Source organism: Atta colombica, unplaced genomic scaffold (assembly GCF_001594045.1).
Source record: "Atta colombica isolate Treedump-2 unplaced genomic scaffold, Acol1.0 scaffold198, whole genome shotgun sequence".
NCBI lineage: Eukaryota > Metazoa > Arthropoda > Insecta > Hymenoptera > Formicidae > Atta > Atta colombica.
The window spans coordinates 243,568-261,225 of NW_017259291.1; the positions used below are offsets into that span (position 1 = coordinate 243,568).

Consider the following 17,658-nt stretch of genomic DNA (forward strand, 5'->3'; position numbering starts at 1 on the left):
CACACACACACACACACATATACAAACATAGAAATAATCAATTTACATTTTAACACTGATAGAAGTTAAAAATAACAAAACAAACTTATTTAATTCAAGGAAATTGCTCCTTTTTTATATCTAACAATATAAAGATTAACTTGATTAACTTTTTTGTTTAATCAACTTTGTTTTGTTTAATCAATTTTAGATACTCCTCAATTTCTTTACAGACAACTTTATTGCAAATTATTGAAAAATGTAATGTGCTTATAACTTTACAAAAAACATAGTATTTTTGTTATTATTAACTAATATAATAGTATAAATTCAAAAAATTACGAAGTGAAATAAACAAAACTTACACACAATTTAAATATTTGAAAGAATATATAACATGATTTCCTCTCTCTCTCTCTCTCTCTCTCTCTCTCTCTCTCTCTCTCTCTCTCTCTCGTCTGTTTACAAAAGTATGTATGTTAGATCTACGTCAAAATAACACAAATTTTTAAAAAATTCATTCAGCTCCATAGACTATTAGTTTGAATAATACGATCGAAAATATCCGAGTTCGCAACGATAATATTTTAATGTTAAAATGCATTTATTCGAGACACAGCAAAGCGCCAATGAGTCTGCATTTTCAGAAAATTTTATCCTCTTGAATGATGCATATCTGCCGATAACGAACATTGCAGCTTCCTATAATCGATTTCACGTGCCACGACGAATAATGGTTGACAGAATCAGCGATCCGTCCTATCCGTCTTCCTATGTAAATGATTCGGTACAAGGGACAGAAATCGTAAGCCAGCCGTTCAATTTCCTTCATAGATGTGTACATCTACGAATAATTTACGTTAAATGACTGCAATAGAAACAATGCGTGTCATAATTAAAATACATCGATTTATATATCACTAGCATCCATAAATTCGATGCAAAATAGATTGAAGAATTATAATGACGCAAACATAATAATACTTTATTAAAATTTCAATACTTTTTTTGATTGGGACGACGATTCGCATATTAAATTCGCAAATTAAAATATATTACGAAAAAAAATCAGTTTGAAAATTATTTCGAATATTCATCTTTTGCATCTCTCTATCAGATTATCTACCTTCATATAGACTTTCAATTCTAGTGCAAGGATATCAGCATCTTCCAACTAATCTACTTTAATGCGCTTAGGAAGGGGAAGTTCTTGCAGTTAAGTTGACGTAGTCTCATCGGCAAAGTTGCTTTGTTACTCGTTTGGTTGAGACACGACGTCCTAATTTCAAGAATACGAAATATGTAGAGATGTATTTTCATATCCATCTTAATAATATTGAGTTGGAATAAAAATTCATAACGTTATTTTATTTATATTTTTTATGTTTATATTATTTTTAAAAGAATTTGGCAATTGTACAGGCATTCGATAGAATAAAGTTTCAACTTTAAGACTCTGCTTTTTTTTAATTACAGTACGATGATTTTTAACGGAATTATGGGCCATTAAAATTAATGTGTTCCTTTTATTTAATTCACGATAACTCAGTAACAAAAAATCGTAGAAACATTAAAAAAAAAATAATTTTGTAGGAAAAACTTTCAGCTTTCACGTTAGAAAGTTGAAAATTTTTACAAGTTTTTTTGGATGTGACAGGATGTGTCCATGAAGTCCCATTTTGTCCAGCTTGTAATTTTTTACACGTAAAAAGTAACAAACTCATAGAAACTCACATTTTCTATGAATTTCCAAAAATAGATATTTTAAGCTTTAAAATCCTTTTTTTAAATTTAAATTTCGTTCATTTTTAACGAAATTACACTGCTTGAATTTTGAAGCTCGTAGCGTTCGAACTTTATTCCAACTTCTATTCTTAACACATTTAATAAAAGTTTTGTGAGCACTTTTTCGAATTCTTTCCATATCTTCGAAAATATGTGTAAAATTGATAATAAACACGAATAAATTAAGATAATACTCTTGGCATTATTCCTCTTTGTGGATCCTCCAAAAATGGTATATTTTGAAGATCTCCTGTGTCCGATAATCTTGACAATAAATTCAATGTTCTATCAAGGAGATAATATTACGCGTCAGCCTTACTAAATATCGAGTATACATCCTGGATACAGACGAATGGAGTGTTTTCTGGATACAGGACCGATTCTGTCCCGTCTCGCTTTAAATGGCAAAGGGTTGACCTGACCTTTTAAAGTTCCCTGATAAACCAAGCTAGAACAAAAGGTGGCCGAGAAACCATTCCGGTGATTCGATTGCACACGAACGAGAGGTGTCCATAAGATTTCTTACTCCCTATACTTGTTTTCCCTACTTTCTTTCTTTCAACTCCTACTGCATACGTCTTCATTGTAGTGCTCATTGTTCTTTCGCTTCTCATTAGATTTTCATACCTGATCAACATGTAGTCCGCCCGTAAATGCGTTCCGGAGCATATCGATCAGGCAATCCAATTCACACACGAATAGTATCAAAAGATTAATGTCAACACATATTTCTTAAAATACACACCACAAGAGAATTATTCATTTTGTGTGTGCACTTTGATTTCTTTTATATATGTTTCAATAAACGCGCCAAATATATGAAATAAGCAAGTCATTCATTTTTGAACCTTTCTACTTTCTACTTACTTGCTATCTTTATTTTACTACTTTAATATTTTTCTTTTTTCTTATAATTTTCATACCTTTTTCATTATAAAATTCCAGAAAAAAAATGTAAAACTACAAAATTAGACAAGATTCTTAATGAATGAGTATTAAAGGCAATTAAATGCAGGATTGAAAATAATATCTTTTCCGTTCGATACATATAATATTAATTTTAATCATTTGGAAACTATACTTGCAAACTAGAAATCGTTAATACCTGGGATCATGTCTTTAGCGTACCGACTTACGACTCTCTAGTGGATTATCTATAATATGATTCGCTGATAAGTTCATTAATCCAACTAGCTTCTGGAAAGAACACGATTTTAATTAAAAACTCAATTCAACGATGTTTTCCTGAGGGATAATCACACTGAACTGTGCATTTTAAGTTATATCAATATCCAAATAAAGTAATTACATATACGATATCGTAATTTTCCGACAATTTACGCACATCGTAAATTGGACTGTAAGCCTCTAGCTCGCCCCAATCAGCCCGTGATTGATAGCGATCGCGACTAATCCATGGAGGATACTCCAATGTACTATCTACTCTAATAAATTGCGCGTAATAAAATAAAATAATCTTCGATATTACGAACGTCAGAACAAAACGTCAAGCCTGGCGGTAATTTCGACGGATTATTATTGCCGCGAAAATAATTCGATGAAGAATATCTCACATTTTCATCGACTCGTAAATCGATTGTTCTATAGCGGAGGTACAATTCTGGCACTGAAATCTCTGTAGTTTTCATAAGGCGGAAGTTTCCCTTTTCACGCTACACAGGGAGTGGAAATTGAATTATTTTTCTTTTCCTGTTACGAAAAGAGAGTTTCTCTCAGAAAGTAAATAATTAAGAAAGTAAGAAAGTAAGCAATTACATAAACAATTGTGACAATTGTTTATGCAAAGAATTATTTATTATGATTAGGTTTATGCAAAGATATTTTGAAAATGTTAGTTTTGCTATCAATAATCGAATTGTTCGTGTAATTCATCATTTTAAGAATCATTTAGAGCTGAGCAACTTCAGTTCTGTTAACAGCTACAAGAAATCCTGTTAAAGAGTTGAAGTTATATCTTGTGTGAACTTGGAAAACTCGTTTATTTTTCATTAATGTGCTGCTTTTGATGTAAAACTCGTGTAATAAAATGTGTAAAAGACATGTAATAAGCCATGCTGGCGTTACAAAAGAATTCTTTGTACCCGTGCTGATGCATATAGGACATCTCACAATTTCCGAGCCGAATTTGAACGACAAATACTCTGACAAATTTTTCTCTTTTAAAAAAGTTTTGTGATAAAACGAATGGATGATAAATGGCTCTTCCGTCGAGCTATGTGCAAAATACTAGAATTTATGCACCCTACTGTTATAGTATATAGGCAATTAGTTGTCACTTATGTGAAATCTAGAATAACATATGATTCGACTATAACATCTCCTCTTTTGTTCGCGAATTTCTCCATTTCTCTCTTCCGTCATTAACCTTTTCTTTTGCATTTCGTGTATTACTATCGATCGTAGTATTTGAGCTATTTAGAGTTCCAAATCTTTTTCTTTCTTTTACTTTCTGTCACTTTTTCTTCCTTTTAACCTTTTTTTTTGCAACACAGAGTAGCGAGTGTCACTCACAATGATTTATCGAGAGTCAATGTTTACAGTTAATGTCTGCCTCATTAATAATTCATCAAACAATTGTGATTATTTCCGTCGAACGTAATCATCCAACATAATCCGCCGTAAACACTGGAATTGTGGTTTTGTCGGGGGGTAAGGGGGGGGATTTAAAGACAGAGCTTTAAAATTATAAACCTTACTATCGCAACGTGTCTCTGTAAATCTCTCGCGTAGTATCCCATAGCATTTCTTTTGGTATCTATCGATAAACCGACGGTTGCAACGTGACATCATGAGAGGTGGATGAGATCGATCCCAGAGATGTGTTGCGCAAGTTGAATTCCCGCGAGATCCGACAGTCGAGTCCTCTGCAGGTTCTCTGCTACGCGAAAAGCCCTTCTGGAAGCCTTGAATCTTTCGAGGCAAGTCTGGAAAAAGGCGGATATAAAATAAGTGCGTGGAGATGAACAGAACAATTGTTCTTTTACGCCTCAAATTCGTACGATGTTTTCGACATGTCAGAACGTAAAAGATTATCGTTGACAAAGAAAGACCAACTTACAGAAAAGAATATAAAATATTTTCGTTTTTTAATCCTTTATTATTCTAATTAAAACGAAGTTAACGTAGGAATATAATATACATAGTATGCAGAAATTTTTGCCCATAATCTTTCCTTAGCTCCGTCGAGAATTTGGTATTATTTCAACAATCGCTGTAGCTTAAATGATCTCATATCTTAATGCTTTTGTTTTCAGCCCACTGTTAAACGTAGTGACAACACGAGTTATGTATGATATTAAACACCTCAAGCGTGTTGGACAGTTTATAGAAATATCATGACAATTCCATCATCGAGAAATATACTTTTGATGTTAATTTAATTAAAGAAATGTAAATAATATTTTTGATTTATACATTATTTATTCACTGCGTAATTGACAATATCATAGAGGCATCTGCATATTTAGATTTGCTAAATATAAAAAATTATTGGAAAAGAAAGAAAGGAAAAGGAATGATTGTGTAAAAAAAAGAAAAATCTCAGAATTTTTTTTATACACATAGAAAAAACGATTTTGCTGAAGTTAATCTAAAAGTTAATTAGATAGACAGATTTGAAAATAATTTTGTTGGACTATCAAAATCGTGTAAATAAGATGCTCAAAACTAACTTGCTAGAAAATAAAAACTTTTTACATTGCTTGTCAAGCTTGAAATTTCTGCGTATATATATTTTGACAATCCACAGAATTATTTTTAGATCTGCATATACAGTTAAGTTTTTACGGATTTCGACAAAATCATTTTTGCCGTACAATTGTTTTCTTCTACAATTGTTGTCTTCTTCTTTCTACAATTGTTAACCGTAATTAAAAACAGTATTTGCTAAAGTTAGATAGGATTTATTAAAAATATTTATATTGTGTGTAAAAATAACAAACAAAACGTACAATCATATTCATAAACTGCAGTTTCAACAGTAAGTAACGTGATTCGTCGCGTCATAAATATCAGTGGAAAACAACTTCCTGGTTATAACAAATTCTGCACTACTTTCAAAGCCGAAAAGCAGTATCGTTACTTCGCAGGAAATCTTTGGAAATCGCACGTGTTGCGATGCTACAGCCATTGATAATATCTCGATGCTGTGCTCACGTGAATTATTTTACTGAACTTGTAAATATTTCATCTGCCGTTTTTGAATATATTGATCTTTATTGTAAAATATTATAAATATTATTATATATGTAAAGAAAAAAAATAGTAATTATTTATATCATATATATATATATATATATATAAAACGCGATAATATAAATTTTCATGTAAAAAGCTTTAATATATGTTATAAGACAATTTCCTGTAAGCCGTAAATTTCTCGAATGGCGTTTGAAAAATTGTTGCTGAACCTTTTAAATCTTTTAAAAATTTAACAACGTTCAAAACTATCGTGAACTAGTCAAGCAGTTATGAAATTGCTATTAAACGAATAGCACTTTAAAAAAGCGTACTTTTTGTCGTGAGGTAAAGGGAAGAGATTTTAGAGTAGGTACGCATAGAAAGTCACGCCGAACATCATCCGTACAATAATGGCAAGATTTGCATTGCAAATCCTCTCACGTTGTTCAGACACAATAATCCAGCAACCTACCGGCCGGATTGGTTGCGCATATCTCAAGATGAAAATCCCGAAAGCGTCCGATCGCCTATATCTTCTTTCCCGCGGATAGAGATAGCAGTTTCTGCTTTACGACCACAAACTGGTTTGCTGCAGGTGAATCCTCGAGAAAGTGCAAAAGTTCTGCTGCCTAGTTCTGCCATTGCCTTCTAACTATCCGATGTATTACCTCGCATTTTCCCCGTATCTCCTTCTTCTTTTTTCCCATTTTCTCTACACGTCTGTCTTTTTCTCTTCTGACAATCGTTCTACATCTCTGCGGCAGGAATATGCCAATATTCTGTCGAAGAAATCTAACGAGCTAAACTTCACAACATCAATTCTATTAGATGCGTGAACGCCTTCGAAAACAATATATCCAAAGTTTGCACAGAGTTTCCAGGCTGTTCTCCACTCCCTCTCGGTTCGAGAACTTATGCGAACATCACCACGGGGTTCGCAGCTTAAATTATTGCGACAAGAGTGGCGACGGTCATCCCTTATTAAATACTTTTGCATTATTTCAATTAATATTAAAACTACGAAGGCTATTTAATTTTTACGAGGCAGATTGGACTGCTTTTACGTAACATTGTGCCATTTTGGCTTATATCAAGTAAATTATATGTTATGAGGAAAAAAGGTGAGAGATAATTATTATAATTTTATACAGTGGATGCTTAGTTTTCTGGAACATCTAATGTAATTTTACTAATGAACGCGCAGAATTACAGACTATTGCGAACTCATATTACGTTTACATTAAACTATGCTTATTACACATGGAAGATTATGAGCAAGCAGTGCGAAATTCGATGAGTGAACTCTAGTTGAAAATTATATTACAATGATATTAGACGATCTTGCAAATAATTACGTAATTATTTTATAATTTTATTTTATAATGTCCCTTTCCGATTAATACAAGTTGTATCGCTATTATATTTAATTTTTGTAACATACATATTTTAAGTAAGGTTCCATAAATTAATATTAGATTAATCGATGCATCGTTGGATTAAACTAGAAATTGCAAAATTTACACAAAAATATTACTAGGCATTTGCTTTACCTAATATGACCTTCTTCGTTTATGTTGAACATTTCTTGGTTGATTTTTATTTAATGTTGTTTAATATTAAATTGTTTTTGCAATAAGTACTTTATTATTAAATTCTTTAGGTTTTAAAAAAAATGGTTTCTTATTAAAGGAATTAATATTTCAATTGATTTCAAATTAATTTAAAAAATCTGGAAGTAATCGGTGCACAATCATATTTCCAAGATAAATTTATTTAAAGAATATATATGTTAATTTTAACACATTTATTTTTTGAAATCGAAAGTGGCACTTCTCTCTTATTTAGGCGATTCTCACATAAACAGTTTCTAATCTTATTATTGTTTAAATTGTTTTGTTAAACGTATTTTGTTATAATACTTGACATAGCGACGTCATCAATATTACATCTCGACAAACTTAAGTGAATTTACGAACCTGATGTTCTATCTTCCGACGACGCCGTATGTAAATGTTATGTTAAAATAAAATTCTCTCCCATTTTATCCATCGTGTATCGTGATAAAAAGCACGTGACACTTATATTATAAAATTGTACCGCTGAAAGTTGAGCAGGGAGCATTACGTTTTTTTTCTTTTTAATAAATTTACCATGAAAGATGAATGAATTTTTTTTCAGGAGACAAAACTACGTTTCCCTCCGTGCATTTTCCTTTTCGTTTGCTATTATTATATATAGCTCTCCTTTTGAATATGGATTTAGGAAAAAGAAGATGCATCGCAGCATAATAAAATAATATATTTTTTTAGGGCGCATCTAAATTCTCACTTGTTTCGCATGTCATCATCGCATTTTTCTTGTGCGTTGTCCACAGTAACTTCCATTTTCGTTTATTTCCACGCGCCACTCGACGAGATGCACATATACGAACAAAAGCAATATAGAACAATATACGCACTGCGGCAGCAACTACGAGAAATAACACAATCGAGTCACGTATTCTAGTATTTGTTAAATTTTAATAAGAAAAATAAATATTTAAAATATTTAAAAATTTAAAATTTTATTTTTATCTTTCATTTGAAAAATATTGTCTAAAAACAAAGACATCTCGGCAATCTTCCTCTATACATATATCTATCTCTACTATTTCATCTTATTGCTAATTTTTATAAATTGAAAACTGCGTTTTCAAAATCGGCTGTGCTCAACACAATTTGAAGAATTAGAAATGTTTTTAAAAATTCGCATGGAAAAATATTATTAGACAATAAGATCTAGTCTCGACTCACTAACGTTTTTATATCTAACATTTTTTTATTTATTTAATTTACCTACTTAATTTACCTATCTATTCAATATATCCCAAGAATAAGCTGTCATTATTTGTCATTTTAACATGAAAATATCGTCATCAGTATTAAATAATATTAAGTTATTATCTGGAACATTATTAAATAGTTTAGCCTCAATTTATCAATAATTTAACTGTGTCTCATATTTATTGAATATAAATGGTACAGATTCGTATATCTCTTTATATCTTTATATCTTTATACAGCGATGTTTGGATTTCAGAACAAAGAGGAAGAGAAAAATCGGATACAGTACAGAAGCATCGATAGACTTTCCAACAATCCCAACTGTATTTAAAAAACCACGGGGGATGCGAGATCCGACGGGCGATGACAGGACCAGCGTGGGGGTCGAGGTTCTGCCTCGTATTGGCGGCAATCACAATCGTTATCGCCAATTATCCACGGCACCGCAACAGACACCTGCGCGAGCAGCTTGTTAACAGCCACAAAGTCACCAGGAATATCACTCAATTGCAAGGTGCGTTATACACAGCGATATATAAATTGCAAATACAAGTGCAATTTTTTTTATACGTATCGAAGCAGAAATCGCTAAAACAAGATAAGTTGATTTATTTCTCACTGTTTTTTCTCTGCAACACATTCTGCAAATGTAATTCTTACGTTTTTACCTGCAAATTTAACTTTATTCATCAAAACAAGCTGATGTTATTTTTTGTCATTTTATTATAACATCTAACTAATATTAAAATGATATCATTTAATGTCAAAAAGACAACGAATAATGTTAGTTTATTTGTTGTATAATCATAGATATAATAAATATGAACTACGTACTTTATGATCTTAACATATCTATACTCCGTAGAAAAAATTCAATCATATCAGCATTTCTCTTCAATTGTATCAGCTCTTCTCTTTAATTTGATACTTGAGAGAAAGAAAGAATCAAACTACCTTATTCTTTCTAAATTGATAGTGACAACTTTATAGGATGCGATTATATTTATTACAATTGTAGTTTTAAAAAGAGAAAGAAAAGAAGAATTAAATTGAATTTGTGCCAAGTAAAGTGTATAGAGAATTGATCCATGTAAATGTCTTAAGCATATTGACCCAAAAGTGTATCTCAGACTATCGCACCGAATAATCTCCGGCGCCATTGTAACATAATAAACGTCGCGCAGAAATTTGGAATCGAAGAGCAAGGAACTTCGGGTTTAATTATCTTCTCTAAAGTTGAACACTACGTGGCTAAGCTGAGAAACCGAGCCGTAAGAGTGATTCGTTTGGTGCTAAAGTTAGACTTTCATGCCCCTCGCTTGCACTAAACTTGCGAGCATGGGAAAGTTTCGATAACATGTAAAATTTTACGGCGTGATGCGATTTAGAGGGTGATTAAATTTTATTTTACGTAAAAAAATCTGTAAAAATGTTGAACTATCGTGATTCTGTCTGAGAACAAAAAGTCATTGATTGACAATACAAATAAAAATACACGAAAAAAGAGAATCATCGAAAAATGTTATTTCGAATCTTTTTATTCGTGAACGAGCGTGGAATTATTCTCCATTATTTGCTGCGATTGGCAAATTACAAGTTGAATGGCTACATTGTCGATTTCCGATGAACTACAATCTCTCTATATTAACTTGACCGTTCGGATATTTACTTTCTGTGGATGCTTGCGCTGGCTTTTCCGCCGAGAGCTAGTAAGAAGATGTACATTCGTCCTACATAGCTTTGTAGTAGGTCCCGGATTTCAATGCTGAACCGATTAGACTTTAAAGAGTCGTTCGCTGCAGTCGACCGTTCTGGAGCGCTCATGCAAGTACAATTTCAGGCTTTCATAGCAGTATGTGAAAAAAAATTGTGCACGCTCGAGGGACGAGCGTGTCATTTAAGTTTCTTGTTTTTTTAGTGCTTACTAAAACGTCAAAAAATTCTGTAGAATTCTGTAGATTTTCGCAGCAAAGCACAAAATTAACGTGTACTTATATTTTTTCCTAACAATTTTTCTTTATTTCATATTTCTTAATTAAGAAAGATATCTATGTATTTTTCTCTGTGGAATACGAAGACATAAATCCTATTTTGTGTTATAATTTGCATCATATTAAAAATTATTCAGAGTGATACATACAGTTACCCATTTTCAGAGTCTCATGAAAGTTTAACCTTGTCGCCGTTACGACCATTTTTCTAAAGTCGCACTTAAAGTAATGCGGCGCAATCTTATCAAATGCTTTGAAAGAATCATCACCACGGTCTCTGTATTATTGCAGCTTTATAAAAGCATAAAGAAAAAATTCTGATGTTTTTCATTTGAAAAATAAAATTTTTTTCTCCCTACACGGCTTTTATTGTCTACCGTACACATTTATTTTTCAATATATATTTATATATTGCTCGTGTATGATACTGATGCTCCTGTCAAGACGAGAAAGTCGTGTCGGGTATAAGCCCCCGAGTTCACCCGATGAAATATTCAATTCAAAACTCGTTTGGCGACTTGTCATTCGACTGTACTAGCACAGGACTTTGCACGAATGTTGGCTGCACACACGCACACACACACACACACACACACACACACACACACACACACACACACACACACACACACACACACACACACACACACACACACACACACACATAAACTGCTATTTACAAAGTTTGTCCTTGCCAATCCGCGCCATACATTTTACGACTTCGATATAACATCATTTTGAGAATCAAAAATGAAATTCTGTCTCATTGGAACTCCTTTAAAGAAAATAACTTCTTTTTGAAAATTAAGATCACAAAAGATATAAAATGCTATCAAAATGGAGAAATTTCTTGAATTTTACACTAATTTTAATTTGTAATTCAACTAGATATCGAACATTTATATTTCATTAGAGTGCACTGACGTAAAAATTCTACTTGATTAAATAGAAGTTGATAGATTTTTGATCACTGACGTAGCAATTAGCTTACTGTAATGTTGATGAGAATCCCTTTGTAATATTTGATTTATCAAAGGAAACAATGAGATACTATAGACACAGATGATTATTGTGCACCGAACTTCTGGTTCGTAATGAAGCGTACAGGTATGGGACACGTGGATACGTAGCAGGAAGCAGATCTGACCATGCACGTTTGACCTATTTGTCACACTGCGGAATTACAGATCTCTCTAGTCGCATTATTCATTTGGCTTTTGTTATTAGGCTCATGCAGTCAAATTGAAAATGCACACAGAAAGTATAATGTTATAAAAGAATATAAAAAATTCTTTAAAATATTGTAAGTTGATAAATAAAAAATTAATCATGGTTATTATTATTAATACGACAATTAAAGATTAAGACATTGAATTAATATAAAAGTTTCATAAACAACAGAAACAAGCAATGTACGTGTTGCATTATTTTTGAATGTATTTTTAAGATTAAATTATACAGAAATTAAACTCTTCTATTCTTAAGGCGCATTCGTACGTTAAATCTCTTCTTCCATCGTGGAGTAGCAATCCAATTACAGTAGCTAATTTTAATAGTATAAGTTATACGAGAGAGATGAAATTGCATAAATAGTTGGATGTGCAACGTCATGGTGCCGCAATGATAGAGGAACGGGGAAAGGACTGCATAGAATTACGGACACGTTGGGTTTAATATCGTGCATCAGGGCAGAGGTTACTTTGCGGATTACATATAAAGTTTCATCGTTACAGACAAGCATGTCACCTTGTTAGATTTGGCGCGGTGTTACCTGTTCATGGGTATCTTTTGTCAGGGGATGAAACTTGTCGTCGCGAAAGGGATAACTTGTCATTTTAATAAACTGTTGACCTCGCAATATTGGTTTTTCGTTGATTGATAGGTCATATCCTTCCATTACTTATGGGAGTAATTACAACTTTCGCGATAGGGTCCTTTATGACCTATAATTTAGAAACAATGCTGCTGCACCGCAAAGTTTCTCGATGTTCTGCCTTCCCGCATGCGATCAGCATATAATTTAAGGTATCCTGGAAAAATTTCGTAAAATAATTTTATCTAAATATTTAAAGAATATTAAGAAGCATTATTATAGTAAAAGATAACGTAAAATGTGCGGTAAATCTAATGTCTGACCAAAAATTCTATTTTGATTAAGGCTAGTTTCAATTAAAAATTGAAGTTTCAGTTAGGTTTCGATTACGGCCGAAAAAGGAATTTCGATTTAACTGAAACTGATCAAGTTGTAACTTGCAAGCATAAATGTTGAAAAACTATATTTATTCTTTTTATTATTCTTTTCTTGCATCTTTTCATTTAATTACAATTATTAATTTAGATTGCACATGCAATGAAACCAAAGTGCCATGAACCTAACAGTACAAAGCATTTACTATTTAAAATTTATTTCAATATAAAATGTTTATTTCCAAAGATTTGTTTAAAAAATATTTTATATTTGTTTAAAAAATATATTTTTATAATATGTTTTGAAGACTTATTATTGAGATATAATATTATTCCCTTATTTTAAAGTAACAATAATGTAAAAATTAAATTTTTGGAAAAGAGGAAAGCTATTTCTCAATTTAACAGAAAATTATTTTCTAATCGAATAATTGGCAAAAAGAATATACTCTTAAAAACATGATTAAATGTCATTTTTGTCATTTTCGTTTCACATAAAAAACTAAAAAACCCTTTAAATTATAGTTATTGCAGTATATCTTACAAAATTATAATAAATAATATAATTTTGGAATAATTTATCAAAGATAACATAACTTACAAAATTACTAACAATTTACCTTCATCATCTAAAATAATTAAATTCAAAATAAATTAAACAACTTCTTCAAACTTCGATCACCAAAACTGTCTTAACTTTAAATATTTTTTTGCATATGATATTTTTGTTTTATTTCCAAAAGCGATAACTAAAATATGTCACTCAAGATATTATAATCCCTTTGAAAATCTTAAAAATCACATAAATACTATATATATTTGGAGGACGGACTGTAAAGCTAAGTTAATTTTTTTTGATGATTGATAAAGTAATCTTTACATAATCATGATAATTTAAAAAATTACATCTTTTCAGTTGTGTCACTTTTGAAGTAACAAAACGATATGATTGTGATACAACAAAAATAATATAAATTTCGATAATACAATTGTAATATTAGGATAATAATAATGTGTGTAATTATTGTTTTAATAATTAAATTATAAAATTTATGACGAAAAGATATAAATATGATATTTAATATATATGTGTGTGTGTGTGTGTGTGTGTGTGTGTGTGTGTGTGTGTACGCGCGCATCTCTCTCTTCTTTATATCACATGTCATATGATCTTTCTAGAATTTCTATAAAAGTTTCAGTTTTCGGTTTCGATTTCGGCCGAAATTAAAAAAGATTGTTGGACTGTAGCTATAACTTAATAATTGTATATATAATTATTGTATTCTATGTATTTATAATTAACATATACAAAATTGTAATTAGAATATACAAGAATTGAACAGAATAATTTTTAATTCAATTTACATACTAAAACTTGGTTTACATATAACCACTCAACTACATATCCAATCATTCTATTGTATAAATTATAATTTAAAAACTTAAAGAAGTCATACGTACTCTTATATGGAAAGTCATCGTACAACTTTTTGCAGTCGAACACTGGTCCAACTTATATGCATTCCTCTAGCCGTGGTAATTGGATTCACGTCGAGTTTCGAGCACAAAGTACGAGAAACTCGCAAACGTCATCTCATTTCGACGGAGGGTTTCGCGGGAGCATCAACAGGGCTGGTACTGGCCGATGAAAAATGAGCGACAAGACGGATGGTAGCATCTTCGGCGATAGTAGTAGCATCCTTGCTATAAGGCGATGTAGGGAAACAAATGGTCTTGTGGATGTATATTTATTACGTCGTACGACCTCGATTGTAGAAGCGCAGTCGAATCTGTACGATCTGGCGTGCGTCTTGGATTCACACAAACGACGTCACGACGCAACGGAGAGAAACATGAAGCGAAAGAAATGAGACAAAGGAGATTGTAGACTTTTTCTTATATGCGAACGTGACATGATGCGCGCATTTTTATAAAAAACCTTGTAAAATTTTCTCCCAAAGCGAATAGAAAACGTGAGAACGATCAGGTGCATTTACTTGTTATTTTACTTAGACCATGTTTCGATATACATATATTGCCAATACTGAAAATCTATACACTATGAACTATAGATTTTTAATACTGACAGGGCTGGACCAGTACTGTATTTGAAATACTTTTATTTAAAAAATAATATTTTTAAGACAATTGAATTTCGTATTTTGTATTTCAATATTAAGAGCATATAGAAATATATTTTGTATTTCAATATTAATGAAAGAATAAAAGTATTTTGAATTTCAAATACTAAAAGCAGATAACGTAGCAGTATTATAAAATAAAAGTATTTCCGTCTCTTATCATCATTTCATCTCGCAGATGGGGTTGTTTGAAAAGTTTTGAACCTCAAAACATGAAGATGGTATTACTCGTCAAAACCATTCTGATATTACAATCGTACATACTTTGAAAGATATCTGTGAAAATTGTAGCCATTGCGGACAACTCAGTTGTTGTTTGACAATCATTTTATGCCAGTCAATGTCGTTTATGATGTCGAAAACGTTTATGATTTTATATTGTTAACGTACAAATTGTAAATATACATGATATTTGCAAAAGATATCTTGCGTGTGATTGCATACTCTTTGTTATTTATTATTTGTATTTTGTGAGCTTTTAAATTTATAAATTTATAATCAATAATCAAGTATTAAGATTGGAATCAAAATCTTATTTAAATTATAAAATAACTTTCAATTTTTTGAATACAAAATCTGGAATACTTTCATGCGTTCCACTAAAATAGAAAAAACATATTTATATTGCAATTATTATATTTTAAATATAAATATTTTTTAAATACATGCTTCCAATCCTGAGTACTGGCAATGTATATCGGAACACAGCTCCAGTAAAACAATATCATTCTATCGTAATCTAATTATTGAACGATTTGCTGAACAGTATCGTGAGAGTAAAGTTTCTACAACGTGCAAATAACGTAAAAGTTTGCACAAGCACGATGAATTAGTAATTCTGACACCAAATATTTTCAGAGATCCTATTATCTGGGGTTATGATCCTCGCATACACCAACGAGTATTATTCGAGCCGATGGAACCCAGAGGTCGTTTGGGGACCTGATTTTCCCGGGACAACTGCAGAATTTATATTCGGTCACTTTAAGCGGCACGTTCGTTCCGCGTCCCAATTAAGACAGTCTCGTTGCAATTAATAACTGCGAAATTGCGAGTTATTATCTAAAATGCAGAGAGTTCATGATGAATCATGATGAATCAAAATCGCACATAGATTGATAATATAATACTTTTGCGAATACTTCAGTCCCAATATATCGTGATCAATTAAGATTGCATGTAAATCGAATACTTCAGTTTCGATATATCGTGAGAGAAAAAGCGAATTCTTCGTCTGTGAATTCAGCTGGTTTCCATTAACGTTAATAAAAGAAGCAATACGATTTCGAACTTTTTCCATTATACACCAGATTCCGAATACTTAATGGACACACTCTTAATTAAAGCTGTTTCATCCGATCGTATAGGTTTTGTAATCGTAGATTACCATTTACAATTTCGTCGTCAAGGCTATGTTTCGAACATTATTAAAAAGCGTCTTCATAGATGTATCGATATTACCATGAACTCGTAATATGGTTCGGAGCTTGCTTACGAGACCATCGATCGTAACAAAAGCGCATTGTGATGCACCGCAATATTACCGTATCTGCCGAACGTCGAAAGCCTGTAATGCTTTTTTAACACCGTATCCAATGTGACCTGGATTCGGCCTCTGTATATCGCATTATTTTACAATTTTTCAGGTTGGTTTCTTTATTACACCTAACCTTTTGTGGACCTCGTGTGCACACTCCTTTTTATTTTGTGAATGAATTGTTCGCTCGTTTTTATGAGAGAGAAACTTGATCTAAAGAATAATTTTTTAATGTCTTAATTTTAAGATCAAAAATTTAAAAAATTTAAGATAAAAAAGATTTTAAATTTAATACTGAAAAAAATCTACTATACTTTAGTAAATGTTTTTTGAAATATTTGTAAGTTAACATTTACCTACAATAAATAAATATTTATTCAATGAAAAAAATAATTATTAAATCAAATTAATGATTTTTGTATTAAATAGATATATGTTAACATTCCATAAATATTTACTTACAAATATTTAAAGAAGTATTTATTAAGATATATTTATTAAGATAATTTTTTTCTGTGAATGTGGCAAATAGATTTTTTTCATTAATCAAATATAAAATTCGGTTTTTTAGAAAATTTTGAACTGCAAAGTAACATCAAATTTGCAGAGTCACTTTATTTTAATTCATCAATGCTATATAAATAGTTAATTTGATATCTAAAAAACTGACTTTCTATTAGAAGCTCTGTAACATTTAACATTTATATAGCATTAAAAAATATAACATCTTTGTTATATTTTTCTTCTTTATTATCCTTTTAAAATTCGACATTTTCATTCTCAAATTCAATGCAATAATTTCCTGAACTCGAGTTTCATATAATGTTTCGATAATCAGATAACTTTTAGAAATTTGAATTTTAGAATTCTGGAAGAAATGGAATTGTTTTGAAGTATCTAAAAATTTAACTAGATACAGGTCTGAAAATAATTTTGTTGAACTATCAAAATAATTATATGGGATGCTCAAGCAGAGTACCATATAAAAAGTTTTGACATTAGCAATCAACTTCATC

The 17,658-nt window shown here is 31.2% G+C and overlaps 1 protein-coding gene across 1 annotated transcript in view; it reads left to right on the forward strand.

The window, feature by feature from the left end:
• LOC108686969 overlaps positions 1–17,658 on the forward strand; it is a 30,846-nt gene that overhangs the window by 1,809 nt on the left and 11,379 nt on the right. Inside the window, exons 2-3 of the mRNA XM_018192503.1 lie at positions 9,043–9,300; positions 10,175–10,177. Coding sequence (XP_018047992.1) covers positions 9,150–9,300; positions 10,175–10,177 — 154 coding nt within the window. The 5' untranslated portion in view covers positions 9,043–9,149. The remainder of the gene's footprint in view (positions 1–9,042; positions 9,301–10,174; positions 10,178–17,658) is intronic.